Source organism: Pholcus phalangioides, unplaced genomic scaffold (assembly GCF_987345545.1).
Source record: "Pholcus phalangioides strain wild (caught in Gottingen) unplaced genomic scaffold, Ppha-v1.0 ptg000011l_1, whole genome shotgun sequence".
In the NCBI taxonomy this organism is placed as follows: domain Eukaryota; kingdom Metazoa; phylum Arthropoda; class Arachnida; order Araneae; family Pholcidae; genus Pholcus; species Pholcus phalangioides.
Window position 1 is genome coordinate 63,455,479 of NW_028301604.1, and position 25,602 is coordinate 63,481,080.

The window sequence follows — 25,602 nt, forward strand, 5'->3', positions numbered from 1 at the left end:
TTGTGAACCCAACGTGAAGCTTGTTTCTGTGTAATGCTTGTTGTAGTGCTGCCATCTACCACATATTTTTCGAACTATGAGTGAAGTGTAACATTTGAAGATTTTATCATTGTAGGCCTGTTGCTCTCTGCAGCGAGACTTTTTAATGGGGAGATTAGCTTGCATTCGCACCTCGAAGTTGGGAACCACAGAAAACCAACTTCAGCCGACCACTACTGCGGCGACAGTGGGGTTTGAACATGGGACCTTGAGATGCGAGTCCAACACTATGACCACTCAAGTTTCCTTGTGACTGCAACTGATTTTTATCGCACTCTGAAATGTTGTCTTTTATGAACTCACGCTGTCTTGATAAATTTACTTTAAATTTTTTCAAAAAATATTTTGATGACTTTGAAATTTATTCGAGCCTACACACACATGATTGGTATAGAATTTAGTAATTTTTTTAGATGAAGTTTCATTTTCAATTTATAAGGAGCTATCTATTTATAAGGGTGGACCCTCTTAGCAGAGACGATATTTTCAAGCTCTCGTCCTCCTAGGCACTACTAATTTTGCTGCCCCTTTGAGATGCTCTCATATCTTGTTTCCTAACTTTTTTGCAAGCCATCTCTTTATTGTCTGTTTTTTTAAATACAGTTTTGAATACTGTTTCATACACACACTCATAATGTGTTGTGCATAATATTTTGATCAAAGCAAAAACATTTTTATTTTTGGGTATAAGCAATCATGTAAAAATTTGGAAAAGGCAGGCACACACGCATGAGAAGAAAAAAACTGGTTTGCTTTTTCTCAATTTCTCTCTTTAGGGTTATACCATTTTTATCCAGCTCCAAAAATGTCAAGTTGTATATTTGATGTATGTTCAGTAAATTTGGCAGGATTATGAAGTGACACAATCAATTTTTAAAGCTTTATCACTCCTTAATTATTGGTCAAATCAGAAAATGAAAACACTTCCCCAGATTAGTTTTTCACAAGGAATCGTGTGTAATTATAAGGTCCTGTCTTATAGGAGATACATTATAGAGAAGGCAAGTCTATTCATTTCTTTCATGAAGCGCATGCCAACATGACACCATGTGACTTTCGTTGGTGGAGTAGCAGTGGTTGGCTATTATCTCTAACTTGGCGATGTATGTTATTTTCTTTCTTCTACTCTTTTCAGTTCAATGGTTTTTAAAATATTCTGAAGAGCTCTACGACGAAGCTACGAGAAATTAATAATTTTTTTAAATCACAATTCGAATTCAATGAGTTCGAAGTTGGGGCCTTCAAGAAATTCAATGAATGTTAAATAAGATATAAGCTTTATTTTCCTTTTCTATCTTAGAAACTTAAATTTCCTTGTTTTTTCATTATATGTGAAGTTTTCATTCACCAGGCAATCTTCAACTTTAAAAAAAAAAAATCCAATATCTTACCCTAATTTTTTCTATTTACGTTATTTAATTCACATGAATATACTATTTTACTTCATCAAATATAACATTATGAAAACGATTTTACATAGTGTATATCATACTGAAATGATCGCAAGAAATATGATCTTTGTGTGCTGACCAAATAGAATGACTGGAAGAATTAAAACACAACTTGAAAAAATATCCTTCAAACTGAAATTTTGATATTCTAGGAATGCTTATTTATCTTTACTGTTGTTCTTTGGGTTAAATGAAAAATTTAATAAATTTTTGGCCGCTTCTCCAATTCGTGACCAAATTGCACAATTTTTATATAGTATAACTGGTAGTCTATTTGAGAAGTCTATTCGAAAAAAATGAATATTAATTTAGCAGGTTATTGCGATTTTGGAAAATCTCATGTTTCACGTGACAAAAGAAATTAATGAAAAACTATTTTTTCTGATTTTTAAAAAAAATATTTCTGTTCATGGTCATCAAAAAAAATATCCCAGATTGAAAATCAGGATAAATTTCAAAAAATTTAATTTCTAAAAAATTATAAAAAATTAGATTTCTTTGTAAAATAAAAAAATTTAAAATACTGTGGTACACTCATTAGACCTTTAAATTTCCAAAAATGTTAATTTCATACAAAAATGTGGGCGTTTCTGCCATCGAAACATGAATCTCATTTGATGAAAAATGTGGTCGCCAAGAGAAACATATAAACATACTCGGACAGCATTCAAACAAAAGGATCAAATTGCAACTAATTTCAGATATAACTTCAAAAATGCACAGTTACTTGATTAATTAACCCATTAACGCTGGTTGGTAAAAAATTTGTCTCTCAAAATTTTAATTTTTTTCTTTGCTAACAAATGGTGGGAGTGGTTCCCACTGTGTTTTTTCTTTCAGAATCAAAGTCATCTTTAATGTGTTAATTATAGCATCATAAGTCAGGACAAATATTATTGAAAAATATGCAATATCTTAAGACTTATCACGCTAGAAAACACACTTTGATGATTTTTCTTCATAATAGCAAGCTTTAATACCTTATATTTATTCAAAAACATGAAAATTTTAAAAATAATAGACAAATGTGAAATGTTAACAGTTGTGTTTCAGAACAGCCATAAGCCCAACACACAGATACCATTTTTATGAAGATTTCAAACTACTTTCACACTGTTTGTCCTGCCATAAGAAATAGCAGTAGAAGGAAATTTACCAGCACAGGAGGGGACGACAGTCCCGTGACACAATGTTGGCGGGGAAAAAAATAGGGTTTCCCTCTCTCTACCCTTATACCTCCTCAAGGTCCTGTCAAAGCAAAATATTGCATTGCGTGGAACATGTATTAATATAATATATCAGATAATATAAAATTCAGTTACCATAAAATAATTCTTTTAGTCTTTTAGGTTTCACATTAACACGGTTTGACTGTAATAAATTGTTACTGTTATGTAATGAGAGAGATAGATCAATTTTATGAATAGATATTTTTTTGCAGGGAAGATGAGCAAAAAATGAGATTAATCTGAATTAAGATTAAGACTGAATTCACCTTACCCATAGAGCTTTATAAATACTAAAGATATTTAAATTGGGCGTGGCTCAGGCATGGATTCAGTGTGATGTGATCAAGAGGGATGACTTATTGTTTATCTATGGTCACTACGGTCCCATATTTTATGGGAAAGATTCATTTTTCAATATTATTGGGCTCTTGTGAGGGGAAAATCGCCTTTCCTATTCCCCTTCCCCCATCTGAATCCACACCTGGTGTGGCTGAAAAAAAACTAGACTGTGAATGATTTTGTCAAAGATATTTGATACAATAGCACAGGACAGTTGTTTCAAGTCAATTTAAATAAAATTTTCAAAAATAAGTAGGAATGCTGAACTTTGATGAAACAATAAATAAATAAATACAAATGAAACTACAGTATTTGAAAAAATATCCTCCATGATCATAAAATGGCGGCATGTTACTTACAAAAATGATTTCCTGGTCCAGCATAATGATGACCTTTATAGGCAGCCATTAAACCAGGGTTTATGCCAATCTAATTTTAAAGAATATTTATATTTCATCAAAAAATACCATACCATCATTAGATAAGAATTTATTGATCCTTTGATACATTAGATAGTGTAAATTAAACTGGGATTCACAACTCATATACAGTAGCGCTCAAAAGTCTTTTGACAACAATAAATGTGCATCTATGAAATGCAATTTGAAATTTTTAATGAAATATATCCTATGAAATACCAAACCCACATGCCACTTGAGCTTGGCTTAACCCCTTCTTAAAGCCTTAATTGATCTTTCTCCAAAAAATCCACTAAATATTCCTTATATTTTACCATAGAGATCTAAAAAAATAAACTGATCCCTTCTATATATGATTACACTACATTTGTCGAAACACTTTTGATTCATCTTAAAAAAAAAACAAAAAAACAAAACAAAAAACAAGACAATAAAAACTCACTAACCCAAAACAAACATTTCAGCTACATGTGAATAAATCTCTTCCTTCTGCTTCATATAAAAAAGGTTGTGGCAGTGCATGCAAATAAACTGGCACTGCTGTATATATTAATTCTGATTCATAATTAATTAGGAATTTTTGGGTTTTGTAACCACTCAAAAGTTTAAAAGTGTGTGCTGTCATCTTTTTTTCCAAATTAGCTGCAAGGGATGTCATGAATGCATTTTTGTGATTTCTGGGACTACTTCACTATACACCAACTCCAGCAATATCGCTATACTGCAATTTACTGTCATTAACAAGTTGGATTAGAAATGAATGCTCAAGCTCGTTAGGAAAAATATTGTTATCTATATTCTTCTCCTGGTTTGAACTTGGGACCTGACAGCAATCTCTATGGTGGTAAACGAGCATCCTATTACCATGCCACTCGGGTGTTTCTGGCATTTGTGGGATCATTGTGGCATGTTTAGAACCAGGAACATAATCCAATTGCTACTTTGTGAAACATTTTGTTTTTGTTATGTTTAAGTAAAAAGTTTTGCATCCAATATCTGAAATTGTATTATGAAGTTTTCTCAACTTATATTTTATTTTAAAATTAATTTGGATGAAGGTTCCATTCCTCCATGTACATAAAAGTCTTTGATACTTGTTGTATAGGCTTTGATTGTCCTTGATTGAACCTTTTGTACATTGAATATAAAGTTAGATATTAGTGCTAATGTCTATGAACCATAGGACATCCATTTTATCACATCTGGCCACTTCAACAAGATTTTGACCTGCCTCTAATTTTCAATCGGCCTTCATCTCAGTTTGTGTGATAAATGAATACTAGGAATCATTTAATAAATAGGCTATCCCAGATTTCTTATCCATCATTCTTTTTTGTAAGGATTATCACAATTTTCCTTAATGAATGGAAACCAATGTATAAGGGGGGGGGGTGTTAAAAAGATGTGAAAATTTTAAAAAGTGGTAGAACATAAAAGAATAAACATGATTTGTCACAGAATACACAATCGAAAATGAAACTTAAATGCACTTAAGGGTCAAGGTGAACTCATAGCTTGACCCTGATGATTTTTTTATCCATGGCATTTCAATTTATTTGTGCAAGGACATCCATGAGACTTCTCTTGAAATCCGATAAGAAATTTACCAGCAGAATTTTGATCATGGCTGTAGCTGTGTGGGATATACCTGTTGTATTCCAGAGTGACTGCAATCCCTCCATTGCAGTTGTGAAGTGTGCATAAGTGGTTGTGATATGGCTCTTTGAAGCAATTACTTTTATATACCTAATTAAAGTTGCTCTTTTTCCATTTTTTGTGACATTCTCATGTTTGTACATCACCCTCTTCATTTCACCCTCAAGCACCTTTCATTTTCAATTTCATTTTTGACTATAAATTCTATGATAAAAAAGATTGTCTCAATCACCTGTTTCAACTGTGTGTTTCATCACCTCCTAAAGGTTTTTCCTTTATTTGAATCTCTGTATATAATTTCAGCTAAGCACTTTCAAGATAAATCCGAAATGCATACCTAATATTTTAGTGAATTCTTTCAATCTTGTTACAATCAAGTTCTACTGTATATATTTTCTTTTATTTTGACACTTTAATAAGCGATAAGTGAAACAGATATTTTCTGGATATTATGTTGAGGTGAACTAGAAAAGAAAAGTTATCTTGTCTATGCTGGGACTTGAACCCAGGCCCTCTTGTATACTGGCAAGCAGAGGAGACAAGATGACTTTTCTTTCCGAGTTCACCTCGGCATAATATGAAGAAAATATCTGTTTCCTTGATATCTTGGGACGAGAAAAAACTCTTTCTCTCAATAAGTGAAACATTTTTTAAACACACAGTTGGAATAAAAATATAATTTGATTCATTTATTTGTTCAAGAACATTTTGTAATAGAAATATTTTTTGAATGCTAACTTACAATTACAATATCAAGCCCATGACTTAGATGATCAGGAAGAGACTTTTTCATAACTTCTTCTTCTGGCATACCATCAAACCTGTCCATCCGCTTTCTTTGCTTAAAAGTTTCAGGAAATCTTTCAGGTTTAATGCACTTCACACCATCAGGAGTATGGATATATTCATAGTTGCTTTAAAAGAAACAATTACATGTGAAAAACCATACCTCACCCTTCATAACAAAAAACTAAAAAATATCCTTGTTAATCATCTCAGCCGCAATTATGAGATACTTTGCCTAACTTGATGTTTCGTATTTCGGCAATTATAAGATATCTAGCCTCCACAAACCCCCCTTATTTTGGCAATGATGAGCTCAAACATGTTTGTAATGATGCTTCTCCTAAGAACATGTTTTAGGATCATCTCCCCAACCTTTTGATCAACAGCCAGTGAGTGGAGTCAGCTATTATTCCCGTTTTGATAACAGAAGGAGAGAGACGTGAATTATACTTTCCTCCCCCCTCCTTTTGGGTTAGTATATCAGAATATATATGTACAATATAAATAATAGAAAAGATGGAAAATTTCTCTCCATTGGTTTTTTATTATTCTCAGAGTTGAAGCACTATCAGATGCGATTACTGAAATATTTCATTATTGTGACCCTACGAAATAAATTTATTTAAAAAAAGTTTCACAAAAAATTTTGAAACATGGAACGGAGATATGGGGAGGGGAGGCCCAGCGTCAAAGGTGGAGTCGACTGATCTAATATATATATGTATATGTTAATTGACATCATCATCATCATTGTGCCCCCCAGCAATAATGACTGTTCCCCTCCAGACCTCCAAGTCTATCTCCACCTATGTCAAGTGTTCAGCAAATCACAAAATATTTCACTAAAGCAGCAGTTCTCAACCTTTTTTGACTCACAGAGCCCTTTTCAATACATAATTTTTATATCGGAGTCCTGTTTGTATATAATTTCTATGGCAGAACCCCGTAGGGCTCTTTTTTTTCATTTAACTTTCAAATTTACTTATTTATTTTATTTTCCTTGAGTTGCCTCGGAGCCCCTGGGAAGTGCACACGGAGCACCGGTTGAGAACTGCTACACTAAAGCATGAAATATATAAATCTAAAACATTCAATAGTCTTAGTAGAGATGTAAAATTCTCAAGAATAATCTTTTGGAGAATATTCGAGAATATTCTCTGGTAGGACTACTATTATAAATAACTTGAGAATATTCTTATAAGTTCTTGATGAGAATATTCTCCTGTTATTTATAATATAGTTACATATAATATCCTTGAGAATATTCTCTGGAAGGACTACTTTCATAAATTACTGGGGAATATTCTTATAGAAAATAATAAGAATTATTCTGAAGTTATTAATGATAGTGCTTCCAGAGAATATCTTCAGTTACTGAAATCTTTCCAGAGAGTATTATCAAGACTATATGTAATAACATGTATTATAATAAATAGGCTAATCTCGATAAATAACTTGAGAATAATTATTACTTTCGATAAGAATAGTGCTCTAGTATAATTTATAATAGTAGGCCTAGTCCTCTGAAAGAATATTCTCAAGTAATTTATAATAGTAGTCCTTTGAAAGAATATTCTCTGTCTCTTTCTCTCTTCCCGTCAAGATGGGAACATTGAAGTTTGTAGACCACAATATTAAAGTGTGAAAGCAAGAAAATTAAACCAACAGGGCTGTATTGTACAACTTTTAAAGAAATGTGAGTGATACAGAATTTGAATGAATGTGCATTGAAAAACAACAACAGTTCTGTATCTTCTTATAATGAAAGTGATTGTATAAGAATAGCTTCCTTTATCAATCAACTTTTGTTTAATTTCTTTTCTGTTGTGAACTTCTGAAAATTTATCTAATTTTAAAATAATTTTTTAAGGTTTCAATTTAAACGTTTCTAAAATCTTTATAACCAAACTTTTAATCTCTCATCATGACCTGGAGACCTAGATATTAGGAATATGCAAATTATCTCAAACTAAAAGTTGCCATTGGGGGATGATTATACCAAAAATTGTTTTGTTGTAAATGTTTTAGGCAATGAAAACTGATTTATATTTCACAATATAAACAAAATTAGTAAAAAATTTAAATTATTTAAAAGAAAAACAAATATTCTCTATTATTCTCCAATTTTTATATCCAGGAGAATATTCTCAGAATATTCTCTTTCTCTGAGAATAAAATTTTGTTTAAAAACTTGTACAACAACAAAACTTGAGTACAAATTTTGTTTACTCATAGTATATGATATTAATTTTTCTTGTCCACAGTGTTCAAGATATTAGGAATATGCAAATTATAGGAAAATTGGCTGATTCTTGATTGATTAAAATTTCAGAAGTACAAGAAATCTTTTCCAGAGAAAAAATGTCGAGTCACTAACCATCAGACATTTTAAGTTAACAGAAATTGATCAAGATAGAATATAAAGGTATTTTCTTTTAATATTTTAATTATTTTAGAAAAATAGTTTTGATTTTTTATTGTCTTGGAAGGGGGTGGGAACTCAAGTGGGCCACCCATGCCCCTCCTTGCATGTGTCTGTCCCCAGGATTAGAATCCAGATGTGTTGAACTGTGGGATGGTGTGTTAACTACGTTGCCCATTTCACTAATTCTATTAAAATGAACAAAGTATAAAGGAAATAATTTCAATTATTTAATATTCCATTATTAACTCCATTATAATGTATTAAAGAAATAGTTATGAATTCAAAAAAAAAAGATTTCCAATATGTAAATTTCCAATATGTAAAGATTTCCAGTCTATTTTTAAGTTTTTAGTATTTTGTAATTATAATTTTTATAAATTTTGGAAATAAATGCTTACTTAAATCCATTAGGTTCTTTTTTCTTTCTCCCTCGTTTCTTAGGTTGAGGAGGCAGTTCTTCATAATCTTCATACTGATAGGGGTCATGTTTCACAACCTGACCTAAAGTTTCAAAAACTTGTTCATCTGGTGGACTTTCTTGATTTCTTTCACTTCCATCTGAAATAAAACCTCTCTCTGAAGCATATGTTGGTTTTGCTTTGTAACAGGAATTTTCACCATTGTCTTCAGTAGGGAAAAACATAGATGAACCTGTGCTATAATCAATAGGTTCTTGACTTGTACTGCTAGAAGTGAGGTAAGTATAATGATTGTACTGGTCTTCAGGAGACCACTGCCAGTCTTCATTATGAGCATATAGGGTTGATGTTGACAATGGTCCCAAATAGGAATATTCAGATGAATCAGATGGCGAAGACATTTGAAATAGAAAATCTGCATGAAGACAAACAAATTAAATTTAAAATAACTAAAAATAACAAAAAAGATTGTCATGCATGATCATCAGTTAAGAGAGAGATCAAGACCCAATCAAAGTATTACAACCCCAGATATCATACAAATGGTCTAGGACAGTGTTTTCAATTAGGCCAAGGAACCTTGGTTGAACACAAAGGGAACCTAGGATCCCCTGCATTGCATCATAGTCACTCGTGGACCCTAGAAGTTTATAGACAACCATTTATAAATCACTGGTCCAGGCCTGTTTGAAATAAAATTACTCAAAATTTCCTTAAAATAGGTTTTTTTTTTTTTTAAAATATTTCCATTTATTCTGTGTGAGGCCGGTATTACACTATAAAAGTTTCATTTATAAAACTTGAAAAATTCAACCAATAAGGCTATCAGCTGCATTTTCTCGAATGTAACTGATAACCTTATTGGTTCAATTATTCATGTTTTATAATTAAACTTTTATGAAACTTATATAGAGTAATCCCAGCCTGAGACTTAAACTGGCATTAAACTATGAAAGTTTCATGGAAGTTCTTTCATAAAACTTGAAAAAACAACCAATAAGCCTGTTAGTTACATTCTCTCGAATATAACCCACACACTTACTAATTGCATTTGAAGTTTTATAAAAGAACTTTTCTAAAACTTTTATGGTGTAATCCTGGTCTATAAGGCAGGATTGTACTATAAAAGATCTTTTACCGAACTTGAAAAAACAACTGATTACATTTGCTCGCTTGAAACAGATGCGCTTTTTGTTACATTTTCAAGTTTTATAAAAGAATGTTTCTAAAACTTTTATAGTGTAATCCCAGCCTAAGTAAATAGCACAAAAACTTTTCAAGTGTGTGCGAGACCTAATAAATGAAAAGTTGAGATATTGCATTCATGAATTTAGAGAAAAAACCGCTTTATAAAAGTCCTTGCTTCTGTCAATTTTTATTAATGCAAAGATGAAGTTCACAGCTATTTTACTATAGATAGAAAAACATATAATAATAAAAAAAAATTTTATGTTGATATACACATTATATACCTACAGTAAAACTTAGGTTTTCGAATAACTCAGTTTACACGTGTTTTGCAAGACGAGGAAAAATTTTAAGCAAATTTTGATTTGACAAATGAGCGATGTCTCAAATTAGAGAAAAAATGTTAAACAAATTTTGACTTTAGGAGGTACTTTTTTTCCTCATACAAGTACAGGGCTTGACAGGTTGAAAAACAATTTAGGGGCCAGCCAGGAGGAGCCTAATTAGGCCACCAGACAATTAGGAGCAAAAAAGTTTTTTTTAAAGAAAAATAGTCCAAAAAAAATTTTTTTCTCTATTTCGGGTAACCTTTTTTTGTAAATAAAAAAAAATATATGTTGGATGCATATAAGCACCATCATCTTATTTTTATAAAGGTTAAAAAAACCTTGTTATATTATATTAAAGTATCTAAACAGCTACCATTAAAAAAAACACAAAGTTTAACACTAATTTGATGGGACTTCATTACACTTTACTACACTGAAAGCAACAGGTTGAAAATTGTACCTGACATTAAAAAATGAGAAAAACTGATGCTTCTTTGTATCTTGAAAAAATTATAATGGGATATTTTCATTCATAAAAAAAATTGAATAACATCTATTATTTTAGAAATTTAAGAGACAACAATGAATGGCGATTTGTGTAGACGAGTGTATGGTAAGTGACCAATATAGCCTACTTTGAAACCCTAAATTTGAAATTGAAACAGTACAATTGACTTACAAAGGAGAGACAAAAGAAAATAAATAGTCATCCTAGAAAACTTTTGAGTTGATAAATGTGAAAAAAAATAAAGATAATATATACAAATATCAAAGAAATTACAAGGTATATCTTTTTTCTTTCTAGATTCACCATTGTCAGATTTCAAAAATGAAAAATTTCAACTTTTCTGTAAAGTCATCGCAATTGTTCACATGCTTTAAATTCTACTTGCTATGCTTTAAAAATAATTTTTAAAATGGGGAACACAGAATCAAAATAAAAAATTTCACAAAAAAGAAAAAAAATTGAATTTAAATTGAGAAGTACAAGAAGAAAAGTTGAAAACTTGACATTTCCTCTGCCATTGACTGGAATAAATTAAAAATGTGTATTTAAAAAGAAATGTTCAAACTATTTCTTATATTTATACCTATAAATTGAACTAAAAAGAAATTCTCATGCTAAAAAATTTCAAAAATGTAAAACACAAATGCTCAACTCAAAATTAATATTTTCCCTTAATTTATCCATTATCACTGTTAAATATATTTTCTTCTTTATTATGCACCTCAAATTTGACAAAGTTTCAAAAACACCATATTACCTTTCAAGTTGTGTTGTAGTATTTCAAAATAAGAACCAAGTCACAAAATTTGAAGCAATTCAAGGAATTTAAACTTCTTTTCTTGTATATTTACAATTGTCTTTTTGTTATTTCTACAAGTCTAAAAAAATATCTGTTTTACAGAGACTAAAACAGACTGTAAGATGCCAATCCCAACCAAAAGCAACGATCGAAACACACCACGATGCAGCAGCAGCATTATGACGGATGCTTCATTCTGAATCAAGGAAGGCTATTTGAAAGATATTGATTGAAAACGGCGATATGAATGTGCAAATTGCAGCGTGTTCCAAAACGTATTCACAAAATGGAAATAAAACATACCTAAGAATGTAGAATCACTAAGGCGAATAACGTTATTACATTACTCCATACACACATTTTGACAGCTCTTTAAATATCCTATTTTTTTGTTTTGACTCATTTTTCTAGCGTATTATGATGATGAATTTATCCTAAAAAAAGCCGGAAAAAGACACTTCCTCGCCCACCCCCAACGAACATACTATCATCAAGAAGATTGCCAGGTTTCAAGCAAAAATCACCAAAAATTGAAAACTAAACTACTCAGTAACCATATAAACAAAACACGCGAACTTTGCTGACGCTGAAAAAAACGCAAGATTTTCGCTCTAGAAAAAATAGCCAAATCTCGAAAAAAAAAAAAAAATTTTTTTTTCCCCCCGTTCTGGAATAGCTGCCTTTTGAGAAGCAGGGATTTCTGAAAAATCTCTCTCTCTCTCTCTTGAGTACTCTCTCTCTATACAATTTTTTTTTCTATTTTACTTATTACGGATGTAAAAATTTATTTTTTTGTTTAAAATTTTTTAAAATTACGACTTGGAATTTATTATTTTTTTCATAAAAAAATAACAAGAATGTGGAGGTTTTTTTATATAAATTCATGATAACGAAATATGATCGAAAGAAAGAAAATGTCTGACATAGGGAATTTCAGGTGTTTTTGGATAGCACCTCGCTTACACAAGACGAACTTTTTTTTTACACCGTTAGGAATCTTTGAAGTTTTCTTAACGTATTAAAACTAACACATATTGTCGAGACACAAACATTTTTTAAATCAAAACTTTGGTTTGAATCTACATTTTTCCATATTTAACCAATTTTCGATAACGGTATAGTTTGGAGCTTCTATGGATTTGTATGAATGTTGAGACACGTTAAGTAATAATTATTTTATGAGATCTTTATGCTCAGGTTGATGATGGGGAACTTTATTTGAAAATCTTCTTTAGTCTATTGAATCGCATGAGGAGCTTGAAACATAATTGCACCTTTTCTATGTGAGATATGACCATATTGCTTCAAGATAAAAACGGGACATCGCCAATTTACTTATAATACTTACAATTTACGTATAGTATTCACGGTTCATCAGCTAACCGACCAGTTGAGTTACGGATGGGTTGAAGTTAAAGTCACTGTTAGAGCAAGACCGTATTCAGGCAGGGCCGTTCTACCAGGGTGGAATAGCAAGGAGGTTATAATACTACTGAGGTGACACCAGGCTCGAAAATTGAAGATGTTGTGGCAGGGCCGGATTAACCCTCATGAAAAGGTTCTAAGCACTCAAGTAATTTTGGTGCCCCGTACCTTTTATTTTTAACCATAACGTATGGCGCAGGGCCTCACGACAATTAGATGTGTTTACAATTTTCGAGAGTGAGTAAGCAAATTGGTAAGCAGGTATCTTTTAGGTGAGGGGGTTAAGAAAAGTCATTTTGCCCGAGTTCTACGATGCCACGGCTCGAGAGCCTCTAGTGCAGAGGAAGCCTCATGACTATTTGATCTGGTTAAATTTTTTGGAGAGAGTCAGCTGCAAATAGGTAGACAGGTATTTGTAACTGGGAAGGGGATCTCAAAAAAAAATTTGTTCGGGAGGGGGGGGGGGGCAGACTATGGTGCTGTTCAGACGGTTCGGGGCTTACTTAATGAAAATTGAGTGAAATGTCAATCCAAAAACTGAACATTAACGTAAGTTCTTGCTAGCAATTAACTCAATTATTACAAGTAACGAAAGTATACATAAAACCAGCGCCATCTGCTTTAGAAGGTGATGCATAAAACCCAGGGGATGGTCATAGTAGCCAAAAGCCCCGTATAATCATTATTGTATTGTATTATTATTGTAAAACACAGACCATGAGGTTCAAACGTAGAACTCTAAGATTATATCATGTCGCGGCAGTGTCTTTTTTTGTAGGCGGATTTTTGGAATTGGTGATGATTAAGTTGAATATTGGAGAAGTAAATTTCTGTGAGTTCACTATCAGTAAAAATATTGAATATATTCAGTGTATTTTATTCCTATCTCTTCCGTTATAAAGTTTGCCACAGAGAGCAACAGACCTTCCGCAGTGCAAATATTAAAATATATCAATCTGCACTGCATAATTTGAAAAATAGATGGCAGCACTTGAAACAATACTAGTTACGCACTCAAACTTTTGGGTACACATGCACCTTTCCGGCACAACTCATTTAGCATTAAATTGCCCATGGCGATAAAATGGAGTTGTGCTCGGTTTGAAAGAAAGTGTGCTCAATACTGAGCCAAGATACATTCTGAAATGTGCAGTCCATTAAAAGAAAAAAAGATTATTGTAAATGTTACACATTGATCACATTTCATAAAAGCCTTACGAAGTGTTCGGCTAACGAACATGATTCCAGAATGAATTATCTTCATTAGCTGAGGTATCACTGTATTTGCAGCATATAAGTTTGAGTACCATCTATCATTCACAAAAGAAAAATGAAAAAAAGGAAATTTTTTTACTCAGCCTAGTTTTAAGAGCAGCATTTTTGTCACTATTCCTAGAGGTTGATAGGAAATAGCTCAAATGCTATAATGATAACCTGCCTATAACAATGTTTTTCTAGGTCCCTACAGTATCATTATAGACAGGTTTTACTGTATATTTGATCTATAACGATAGCATAGGTGGATTAAAATTTTCAGTTATTTTATGGTCTGCTTTCTATTGTGGTTGGATGTTTTATGTTTATGCACCATGGTTTGAAATGTCCTCTCAGTGGAATAAAAATATTCATTTTTCCCATGACATTACTATTAGGCTAAGAACATAGTGGAAGCGGCGAGCAAAGCAACGAAGGAGAAGGAAGAGAAGCAAGATGAGAATATAGCTGCGAGCAAGGAACATAGTACGCATAGTGGGGGCGTTTGATGTAGCAGAGAGTATCAAATAGAAACTCGCAATCAGCTTGGTTTTCAGACAACAATTTGGAAATAATAGTGTGCATATCACTATTTTTAAATATAACTACTCCTCAAAGAAATATTCCTCATATTTTGGTCACTTTCCTCCCTACACATCTTTTATCGCGGCACTTGAGTGCGATGACTTCTCGAAAGATCAATATTTTCTACTAAATTTATGAGTAAAAAATTGAGAAAAATATCGTTTATCAAAGTCCACCCCCCCCCCCCACTGTTTAAATTTGTATTATTAGCATAGGTGGGAGGGTAGAAGTGGGAAATCCCCTTCCAGGCTCGAATAACTTTATTTGTAGAAATATTTGTTGGTTTCATTGTTTAATTTTTTTACACACGAAACGTAATTGATACCCAAAAATACAGCATAAAAACATTCGGTACGCTTCCAGTATGGAAATATTGATGGTACACAGAAAATAAACAAACAAATGAAACTTACCAATTTTTCCACAAAAATATACATGATTTTTAATTCAAACTAATCAAATACATTTACCCACACATGGTGCACGATAAATTAGCTTAAAACTCAAAATATAAATATTACAAACTCAAAATATAAATCATTTTCGGTTTGGTTAAACACGTGCCCACAAAAAAATTTTGAAGGGAAATATTTAAAAATTATATTCTGCACTTGTTGTTTTTATTTGATTGTCCACGCCATTTTGAAGCACGTCGAGAACTTAACATCAACAATTCTGGTGACATTTTTGACTTCACTACCGCTTTTTAACAGTGAAAACAAGCCCTTCGACGGCCATCTTGAAGCTACACACAAGCGAGCAGAGCGGCGAAAACAAAATATCTTGAATGTGCTGCTATTATCACTTGTGGTGGAATTTCCCCTCTGCTGCGGTACGCGCCACTATATGCAGGCGCATTGGAATCAGTGTGTTTGATTTCGCTGCTGGGATCTCTTCTCCACTCGCTGCTTTGCTCTCCGTTTCACTATGTTTTCAGCCTTAGATGTGTCTTATGAAAAGCTTTTTTTTCCCAGCAACACTTTATCATCTATCATATTGAAATCTGTTTTCTAAAAGCAGGGCTGTAGGTAATGTACATTTTAGCACTCCTCTGCAGGGCCATCTTAAGAGCATCATGGGCCCCTAGGTCAAGTAATTTTTCTGAAATCCTACCTGGAAAATTTTTGAAAAATTCACCTACTACTACTTGTTTTTCTGAGGCCACTCTTCTCTTGAGGCCCCGGGCCGTGCCCAGCCGAGCTCATGTATTAAGGTAGCACTACTCCTCTGTAATGTTAAAAAAGTGGTTGTAGGAAGAACTTGACATTGCCTTTTTTTGACATCTGATGGCACTAGACATACCAAATTCCTCCCTAGTTGATGGCCTGTCTAGAAGCTCAAAAAGATTTCTCAGGAATATTAAAATAAAAAAAAAAGAAAAATATGTAACTTATATATTTGCAGGCACTAAAATGACAAACAACTATAAAAAAATTTTTATTTCGATTTTACGAATTCAAATTTCCCAAGGGGAACAACTCTTTTCTTGAAAAACTTATTTACACTATTAATACACTGTCAGTCAATTTATCAATAAAAAAGGACTGGAACCAGGATAACTTTGTTTTTAAATGAAGTAATTTTTCATTTTCATTGATTCGGTTTCAGAATATTGCTAATTATTTCAAATGCATGTGCAATAAAATTTGTCTTTTTTTTTTTTTTTTCAGATAAAACATTTAAGAAAAATAGAGCAGCAGAAATTGCAAGGCAAGAGATACTTTTAGAAGATTATCTTCATAATCATGAACAAAATAGTTCATGAGCTTGCAATAAGAATAGAAAAGATGCTACTGGGGTATTGTTAGTGATTTAAAATAAAGAATACATCAGAGTGTTTATGAGGTTATTGCTGCAGTTTTTGATATTTGGAGATCTTATCAACAGTAAATTAGATAGCTGTTGTGTGTAGTCATGTGGGTATTGTCATGGCTGTGCATCAGTAAAGTCAGGCTTGATTCAAGTGACCAGCATAGTGGTAGTTAGCTGAAATTGGTTTTGCATATGCAAGGCTGTCTCTTCTTCAAAAACATCTTGTCACAGCAATTAGTACCAATGTCAAAAATATGAATTTTCATTATTTGATATCTCATGCAGCAATATTATATGGTGCAACAATCTAAAATTTGGTGTCCTGTAAGAGCTTCAGTATTTAGTATAATTAAAAATTTTTTATCAAAAGTGCGAAATTATTTTAAGAGTAAGATTTCAATTTTTTCATTATAATTATTCTTCAAAAAACCAAAAGTATTATTTTGATCCATTTTTATTGAATTCGTTTTTCCTGCTCTTCCAGGCCCGTAACTTGGCTTCAAGTTGAATGGGTTTGATTTGTTGAAAATGTTTGAAATAATCTATAAGAGAGACTTGTGCTTCCGAAATAATGTGTTTGTATTCAGCTTTTTCTCATTTTTAAGAAAAAGAATGAAATACTTTGAAAGAACAAATGAACCGATTAAGAGGTTTTTTTTATTCGATTCCTGATAAAATGAAGTACTTTTTAAAATCATCTGAAAGTGTCTTTTTTTAAATCTCAGAGATCTTGGTTACACTTAAAGAACCTAGATAGCACTGAAATGAAAAACACTGATACAATTTCATGGTCTTATGGTGAATTTTTTTACCATAATAATTGACGATTATTTTCATTCATAGAAATTTTCTAGGTTCAAAACAAAAAGCCACAGATGATACAAGTTGATGCACAAATGAATAATGATTTTTTTTCATTCTTTTTGGTCCATATTTCATCAATAAATAGTAATGGTTTGGGGAAGGGGTAATTATATATTTTGTCTGACATGGGTTTTTACCCATAAAAAAGAAAATTAACCCCCCCCCCCATCCCCAATTTGTGGAACCGCTACTGATCCTATTCCCATCCAATTTCAGCTTATATATTTTTTTCGGCAGAGTGTGTGTGTATATACTGTAAAAATGAGAGGACGAATGGGGGGGGGGGAACTCTTTTTTTCTGAGCATAACCTTTTTGAGAGGACCCCAAAAATAAAGTCTGTCCTGGGCCCCCAAGAAGGCACAATATGCCCCTGTGCTTTTTCGAAAGCATTTTACTGGCTTTTAGCTACTGCTCTCCTCCCTGTCCCAGTTTTCTTCATATTTTTTTTTAAATATTGTAAAATTTGTGTAATGTAATTGTAAACATTAACTTTTATAATTTTATCTTAAAGACTGAGGACAAATAAATTACGTTATGTTATGAAGAAGAGCAATATAAAATTTTCTTTTCATGGGCAAGTAGTTTGAATTTTTTGTATTGCTGTATTTTTTTAAATAATTTGTGGGTTAGAATTCACACCATATATATGGGTCATTCCTAAAAAAGTATATAAACAGTTTCCATGACTTTATAATTTTTTTTTACAAAATTTCGGAGCACTCTGGTTAGTAATTTAAATTCTTTTCTAGTTCTTCATTTAATTCTCTGTCATAAGACATTTCTTAATTTGCTTCAGATGGTATATAATTTTAAAAAAAAATCATTGTTTGTAGTAAAACTTCAAAATTTGGCTGTCCCAGCTTAAAAAAGTGTTAAAGGAACTTGGTGCAAATCTAGAATTTTTTTTTCAAAAACTTGGAATCACGTTTTATATATGTGCCATAGATGAACAAAACTGACAATAAAATTTTGAAATTTTTTTTCTTATGAAAAACTATTTTTTTGTGTCGTCTCAAAAGTTTTCCCTTTTTAAAATGTCCAAGCTGTTACGGTCATTTGGGAAATATATTTTTATACCAGATTAAATTTGATAACACTTTTTAGAGCTCATTGAAAAGGTGACTTTTAATGCTTGATCACCTTTTTAGGTTTGACTTTAGCAAAATGACTTAATATTCACGTTATGTCTTTAGTACCTGATTTTTATCTGTCAGATGTCCACTCTATTATGTCATTATCATAAATGATTAAGATTTCTTTTCATCTATATCAACATCTAGTGATACATGGAGATATACTTCAAAATATAATAAAAGTTTTCATCAATCATTTAAATTTATAATGAAAAAAATAATAATTTAGGCTAATTTGTCCACTCTGTTACATTTTCCAAAAACTCAAGCAACACAACAGAATAGAAACTATAATTTAAAATTAAGTTTTGTTAGTAAGGAGGTTTTGAAGTTTTAAGTTAGATTTAATAAGTTATCTATTCGATTTAAACCCTTTACCACATTCTCTATCATGTTATTTTTTCAGTTGAATATGAAAGTTAAGTAGTACATATCGTTAAAATCACTGCCAGGCACAGATCCAGGGTGATGTGTCATAAGGGGCATTTTAAAGGTCGTTATATAAAAATAAATTCTGTATTTTATATAAATACAAATGCAACGCCACAACAGGTAAAATGCCGAACGAGATGGTTAAGGAAAAAGATGCAAATAACAAATATGGCTGTCATACATTTCAAAAACATAGCAACCCAATTAAAAATACAATTACAAAGAATATATATACATGATAAAATATTATACAATGCCCATAAATAATACTTATGGTTGTCTTATTCTAAGTATAGGCCTAGATAGCTTCTCAATTCACCCCAACATATTTCTTTTTAAACGTGCCAATTGTGCTAGAATTTACCCCCAAAGCAGAATGTTTTGAGATGTTCTGCAACGAGCCCTCAGCTGACTGAAAATGTTCTGTGGTAAAAATTCGTATGTACATAATAGCGTTTTTCTACACTATTCTTAAAATTTTTCCAGATTGTTCTGCAACAGCACTGGTTGTTCTGTGATGCACGTCACACATTTTGGCACATTCTGCTTTGGGGGAATTTACTACCACCGGGGGTAAGCTATTCCATTTATTAACAACCCTATTAGAGAAAAATTCCCTGAGACACCATAACCCTGCATTGTCCCTCACCAATCAATACTAGTGTACCCTTGTAAAAGCAGTCGATTGACGGCATACTAATTATTCATGGTCCATCCTGATGAAAATTTTGAACACTTCGATCATATCTCCCTGACACCTGCGTTCATCCAATGTAAATATATTCAAAAAATGAAGTCTCTCTTCATAACTCAAGCCCTGTGTGCCAATAAGGACACACGTAGCTCTTCTCTGCACCATTTCAACCAAGTCTATGTCCCTCCGTAGGTATGGTCTGCAAAACCTTACAGGATTCTTCAGTCCAGGACGAACTAAGCCTCGGAAAAGCGGAAAATGACTTTAGGAGAATGCAAAGATACCTTTTTGAAAATGAGACCAAGCATTCTATTTGATTTTATGACCATTGCTGAACAATGTTCAGAAAACCTAAGCCACTTGTCAATGAGAATTCCCAAATTGGTGACCCTAGTTGCATCCGGAATAGTGACACCATTCAATTCGTAAGAGAAACATGGGTTGTTCGAACCAAAATGAGCGATCATGTACTTGTCAACGCTAAATGTCATGCGCCATTCATTTGCTCATGCTCCTATCCTGTTTAAGTTGGTCTGGAGCAACTCCCTATCGCTTTGATTCCCGACTACCCCCCATTACCTTCATGCCATCTGCAAATTTGCTAGCAATCCCATCGATGCCCTGATCAAGTTTATCGATAAAAAGTGAAAAAGTATGAGGCCAAGGACACTTCCTTGAGGAACTCCACTTATGATGCCTGTGCAACCAGAGAATTCCCCGTTCATCATAACTCGTTGTGCCCTATCTCTTAACTGTGATTCTATCCAATTCAGCAAGTTGTCCCAATCTCGTGTAAACGCTTCAAGAGTTTACCATGTTGGATCCGATCAAATGCCTTCTGGAAATTAAGGTAAACAACATCTACATTTTTTCCCTTACCCAAAGCCTTTGTCACATGATCATAGAAGCAAAGGAGGTTAGTTACACATGACTTCCCCTTTCTGAACCCACTCTGATTATCTGACAATACATTATTCTCATCTATCCACTTCAACTGCCTTTTGATAATTTCCAAAATTTTCGAGAGGGAGCTCATCAAACTCACTGGACGATAATTGGACGCAGCTTCTCTACTACCCTTTTTAAATATCGGAACAACATTAGCAATCTTCCAATCCCTTGGGATGATGCCCTCAGCAACACTACTCCTGTAGATCTGTGCGACTGGCCCCAACAATTCATTAGCACATTCCGTGAGGACCCTTGGATAGATATTATCTGGTGCTTTGCTTGCACATACATTTTTTAATGATTAATGATTTTTTATAAATCAGGGTCTATGAATGACACAAAACTTTCTGAGTTCATGACAGTGTGTCTTTAATATAGGGATGGGTTATTAAGGCTCAATAATAGTCAGAAAAACATTATTTAGGACTGTTTTTCTGGGCAAAAGATCATGCTTGGCTGGAAGAAATCTCTCTGGCACTTAAATTTGTGTCCAATTTGCCAATTCCTGATCTAAAAAAAATTTTTGGTGCAAAAAAAACGATCACATTGGTTAAAATTTTTTTATTAAATATTTTTATATTTGCAGTTTAACAAATACATTAACACACAAATGAATAAATTCATAGTTAACAGAACTTTTTTAAATAAACATTTGTCATTGTCAAACTTTTAAAATAATTTAATGTAATGATGTTTGAGAGAGATTAAGAAACATAGTAAAAGTCCAAAATTTACCAAAGGAACAAAAAATTGAAAAAAAAATGTAGTACGCTTTTGACAGAATATACCATAGATCTTCAGACAATATTTTATATCAGTAAACCAATTGCTTTTTAATGGATAATCTAGTTCCAAAGTTTATTTTAAATATAAAAGCAGTGAACGAAGTACAGTAGATTCTTGATAATCCAGCTGTGAGCTAGTCTGGCCCGTTCTGTTATCCAGCATTTTTAGGCAGGTTTTCTTCAAGCCATAGAAGAGGAAAAATTCACTTCATGACTGTGCACAGAAGTTTATATTATTTAAATGGGTTTTTCCAATTAACTTCCACTAATCTGGCGATTTTGATAATCCAGCAGACCCTGGTCTGATATGTGTCAGATTAACAAGAATCTACTGTTTTACAATTGAAGTATGGGGGAAAAAAAGTCATATTTTCAAAAATACTCTGTGAAATCACATTGTTAATGCAAATAATAGACACAAATTGCAATGGTGAATAGACAATCTCTATTTTTCAGTAACAATGTTCTAAATGAATGATATATCTTTTAGGGATGAAGCAAATAAAAATACAATATGAACATATACACGTGACATATTTTTCCAGAAAAATAAGTTTTACTTCTACAACATAATTTATTTTTGCATTGCATACCTTTTTAGTCAAGTTTTTGCAAGCATTTTAGAGCCTATTATAATATTGTTCAGTATTGGTTAGGCTCTGTTGGCACAAAGTTGTATGTTCAAATAATTTCTGAACAAATGAAGAAACTGGCATGAAAAGCAAATGTAAATTTTTTGATGCCATACAAGTAATTTTTTATATTTTCATTCTTTGAAGAATGGAAAGGTAGTATGAATAAATTATGTATCAAAGACACAAACAGTGTATAAAATCTTCCTTAATGAGATTCATAAATATATTGATGGACCAGCCACCAATGCTGGTTTTTTTTAGTGGTTATGAAACTCTCATGAATCAGTTGAATGTAAAAATATCTTTGGGTTACAACTTTTGATGTCATTTCTGTGAGCAGGTGATTGTTCAAGAATGTGGGACTTTTTCATTATCTAAATGAATAATCCCTTCAGCATTCCGTGGAGATGGATTTCCTTGAGGTTGTCCTCCTATTAGTGCTAAAACATGTGATAAAATTGAATAGTCTGTGCCATTGTCATGAGTTAGAGGCTTCTCAGAAATATGTGGAAGCTTTATATCATCCAGCATTTTTGGTGGTGGTTCTATTCTTTTACTTTTTTGGCCAGACTCAGAAGGCAGTATGTTCTTTCTTCCTGGGTTGATGGCTAGTGGTTTATCAACTTCACTAATTACTTGTCTTGTGTTTTGATGGGTATTAAGATCATTTGATGGAACAGGTTTCCTTTCAATCTGGGGTAATTCAGTTACAAGACTTTGTTTTTTTTCTGGTTGGAAGGTTGAAACACTTTCCAAAGAATGTAAGGTACCTTTAGGTGTTGGTGGTGAACTGTACTGGGGTTGTCGTCGAGCAGGGAAGTAGGTAGGTTGTCTAGGTGCTGTTGGTTTGTCCATTTGTTTTGTAGGGATGTTTGATTCAAATGATTGCTTCACAGAGAGTCTAGCTCCAAATGGTACAGCATCATAGTCATAGTCTAGATTTGAAATATGTAACCGATCGTCATTAGTATTTTCTGGAACATCATAGTACGCCTTCTCAAACTGTCCTTGGTACACATCTGGCTCTTCATGTTCAGAATAAAATTGAACAGGTTCCTCAGTTTTAATATTTTGGTCTTTGAAATCATCAACATACATGTTTTCAGGACTACTGTGCACTATTTCTGGTGAGCTCTGTATAATAACTGGGGGTAAATGTATTTCTTGTGATTGAGATTGCTCCACTGATATTATTTTTTCGTTACCCACAGGTGCATCTGTAGATTCATTGTATTCTTGTGGGAGATTGGTTTTTTCACTTTCATCTTCTGATTCTTCGTAAGAGTTTTCTTCATGTTCTGATGATTGATTTTTCGTGCCAAGAATTTCTTCATGGTTAGCTACATTTTCTTTATCAGAAGGAATTGATTTTAAGCTGAAATCTGGAGATCCATTTTGAGTTGTTGCAACTATAGCCTCATCCTGACTGGTTGGAAGAATGTATGATTGTTTTCCCTGTTGAGGCTCATTCAAAATTTCATGTTCGGAAGATAAGCTACTGGGATGGTTTTGGAAGAAGAATCTTTCGGCTTCTAATTGTGCATTTTGTGGTGGCATAAAATTTTGCTTCAACATTGGTCTTCCTTCTTGAGGAGGCATTGCTCCATATGGCATGAGAACAGGAGGATAGTTATCTAGTGAGTCTGCATTGCTGGGCAATTTTTGAGGATGTCGTGAAGGAGCAATAGGCCTGTCTGGTAGATGATACACAAAAGGATTACTTGGCTTGGAACCTTGTTCTAAATGATATGTACCCACTGGTCGTTTAATAAACAAATTAGGTTGATTCAATATTTTATGATCTGGCATATTCGTTTGTGTGGCAGGAAGACCTTGGTGGTATGACAAAGGAGCATTTCCATGTTGCATTCCATCAAATAATGTAGGTCTAACTCTTGAGAGAGGAATATTTGATGGGCCAATTTGTTGATCCCTACTGGGTTGCGAAGAATGAATTTTATTTGGTAATTTTTTGGGTTGGTTTCCATCTTCATCTACTATGTCAGGTCTTCGTTGGATTGGGGGGGATGGCGGTACATTTTTTGGTGGAATATATCCAGGGGGAATATTTATGTTTCCTGGCTGATGAATTGGAAATCCTGGAACTATGTTTTTGGTTGTAAGAACCTGTTTTTCACTTGGCGATTGTAATGTGATAGGAACTCGCTGGGAAGAGCCCTCATCCAAATCATCCCCTCCTGGCTGTGGAAGAATAAAATTTGGCTGTTTTGAGAGCTGGAAAAACATTGGTTCATGATGTCCAGGCAAAACAATCATTTGAGGTTTAAGGTTGTAGTTTGGTGCTTGAGGTCTATGTATAGCATTGTGGGGTCTACGAAAAAGATCAGGTGGCAGACCATTCATGCCAAGAATTGGTCTTTGTAGTAGTTGTGGCTTTGAAGAAGATAATAGAGCAATATGATCTGGAAGGTGATTTTGATCAATAAAATTTGCCGCTTGTGTATAATAAGATATATTGAATCCACTGAAGTCTGGAACACCTGGCTTGAAAGTTCCATGAAAAGGTATTGATTCATTAAAGAGGAAGGGTCTGTGCCTGCGAAAGTGTGGAGGTGGTGATATGTAATCTGGATTAAGTGATGATTCTTTTTCTTTTGAAGGATTCAATACTAAAGGAACAAATCCTCCTTCAAATTGCACATTCAGTGAATGTAGAGATTGTGCAGGAGCATTCACTGCTGTTTTTAGTGGAAAAGTTCTGTCTGCATTTACTCTGTTGTCTCTCTGTAAATCATTTCCTGTACTTGGCAGTCTTTTATGATTATTGTTTCCGTTATTTGAAATGTCATGAATACTTGTGTCTGATCTCTCATATTCATTGTAAGGATAAGAAGATATAGCAAAGTTCCCTGCAGATGAATCTTGATTTACAGCATTAGGAATCATAGATACCTTGTGTATGGGTTGATGAACATTATGGGAGGTTCCTTTCACTGTAAAACTTTGTTTTCTTATATCAATCACATTGTTTGATTCAGAGGGCTGGCTTCTTTCATAACTGAGAATACGCTTATCATTTTCATTATGATCATTGATGTTATATTGAGTACCGTTTTGGGAAATGTGTTGCAATTCTTTTTTGTTCTCAGAGTTGTCATTATCAAAATAATCTTGGCCTACCAAAGTACTTGAATCCTCTCCTAGTATTCCACCTGGTACATTTTCTGATTCACGTTCCAGATCTTTATTCACATCAGAATTTTTAAAATTAAAATTGTCTTGATTTGTGTCAGATTCTAGCATGTAGCTATTTGAGAGAGTTTCTTCACAAAAGTCTACTACCTTGATACGACCTCCTATATTTTTTTGGATGAAACTCTGTAAAAGATGAATTTCACATTAAGTTACAATCATCTGCATTAATTAACTTTATCATAATTGCTTTGTATGGACATAATTTTGCATGAACATGGGTATTTTCAT

The 25,602-nt window shown here is 32.9% G+C and overlaps 2 protein-coding genes and 1 long non-coding RNA gene across 6 annotated transcripts in view; 1 reads left to right on the forward strand and 2 right to left on the reverse strand.

The window, feature by feature from the left end:
• Tdg (Thymine DNA glycosylase) overlaps positions 1-12,300 on the reverse strand; it is a 35,126-nt gene extending 22,826 nt beyond the window's left edge. Inside the window, exons 1-5 of one of the 3 annotated variants that reach the window (XM_089239907.1) lie at positions 11,891-12,226; positions 11,546-11,798; positions 8,743-9,178; positions 5,876-6,047; positions 3,418-3,487 (exon numbers count right to left, since the gene is read on the reverse strand). In XM_089239907.1, coding sequence (XP_089096033.1) covers positions 3,418-3,487; positions 5,876-6,047; positions 8,743-9,164 — 664 coding nt within the window. In that variant the 5' untranslated portion in view covers positions 9,165-9,178; positions 11,546-11,798; positions 11,891-12,226. Of the gene's footprint in view, positions 1-3,417; positions 3,488-5,875; positions 6,048-8,742; positions 9,179-11,545 lie in introns of all 3 variants that reach the window. The other 2 variants (XM_089239906.1, XM_089239908.1) reach the window with 2 other exon arrangements.
• Positions 12,301-13,646: 1,346 nt separating this feature from the next.
• Positions 13,647-17,032, forward strand: LOC149080694 (uncharacterized). The gene is made up of 2 exons (XR_016193620.1): positions 13,647-13,844; positions 16,522-17,032. It is a non-coding gene; the product is annotated as an uncharacterized LOC149080694 (long non-coding RNA).
• Positions 17,033-21,284: 4,252 nt separating this feature from the next.
• The window catches only part of LOC149080695 (uncharacterized), an 82,944-nt gene continuing 78,626 nt past the window's right edge, over positions 21,285-25,602 (reverse strand). Inside the window, exon 16 of one of the 2 annotated variants that reach the window (XM_089239909.1) lies at positions 21,285-25,497. In XM_089239909.1, the coding sequence (XP_089096035.1) occupies positions 22,507-25,497 (2,991 nt within the window). In that variant the 3' untranslated portion in view covers positions 21,285-22,506. The remainder of the gene's footprint in view (positions 25,498-25,602) is intronic. The other variant, XM_089239910.1, reaches the window with a different exon arrangement.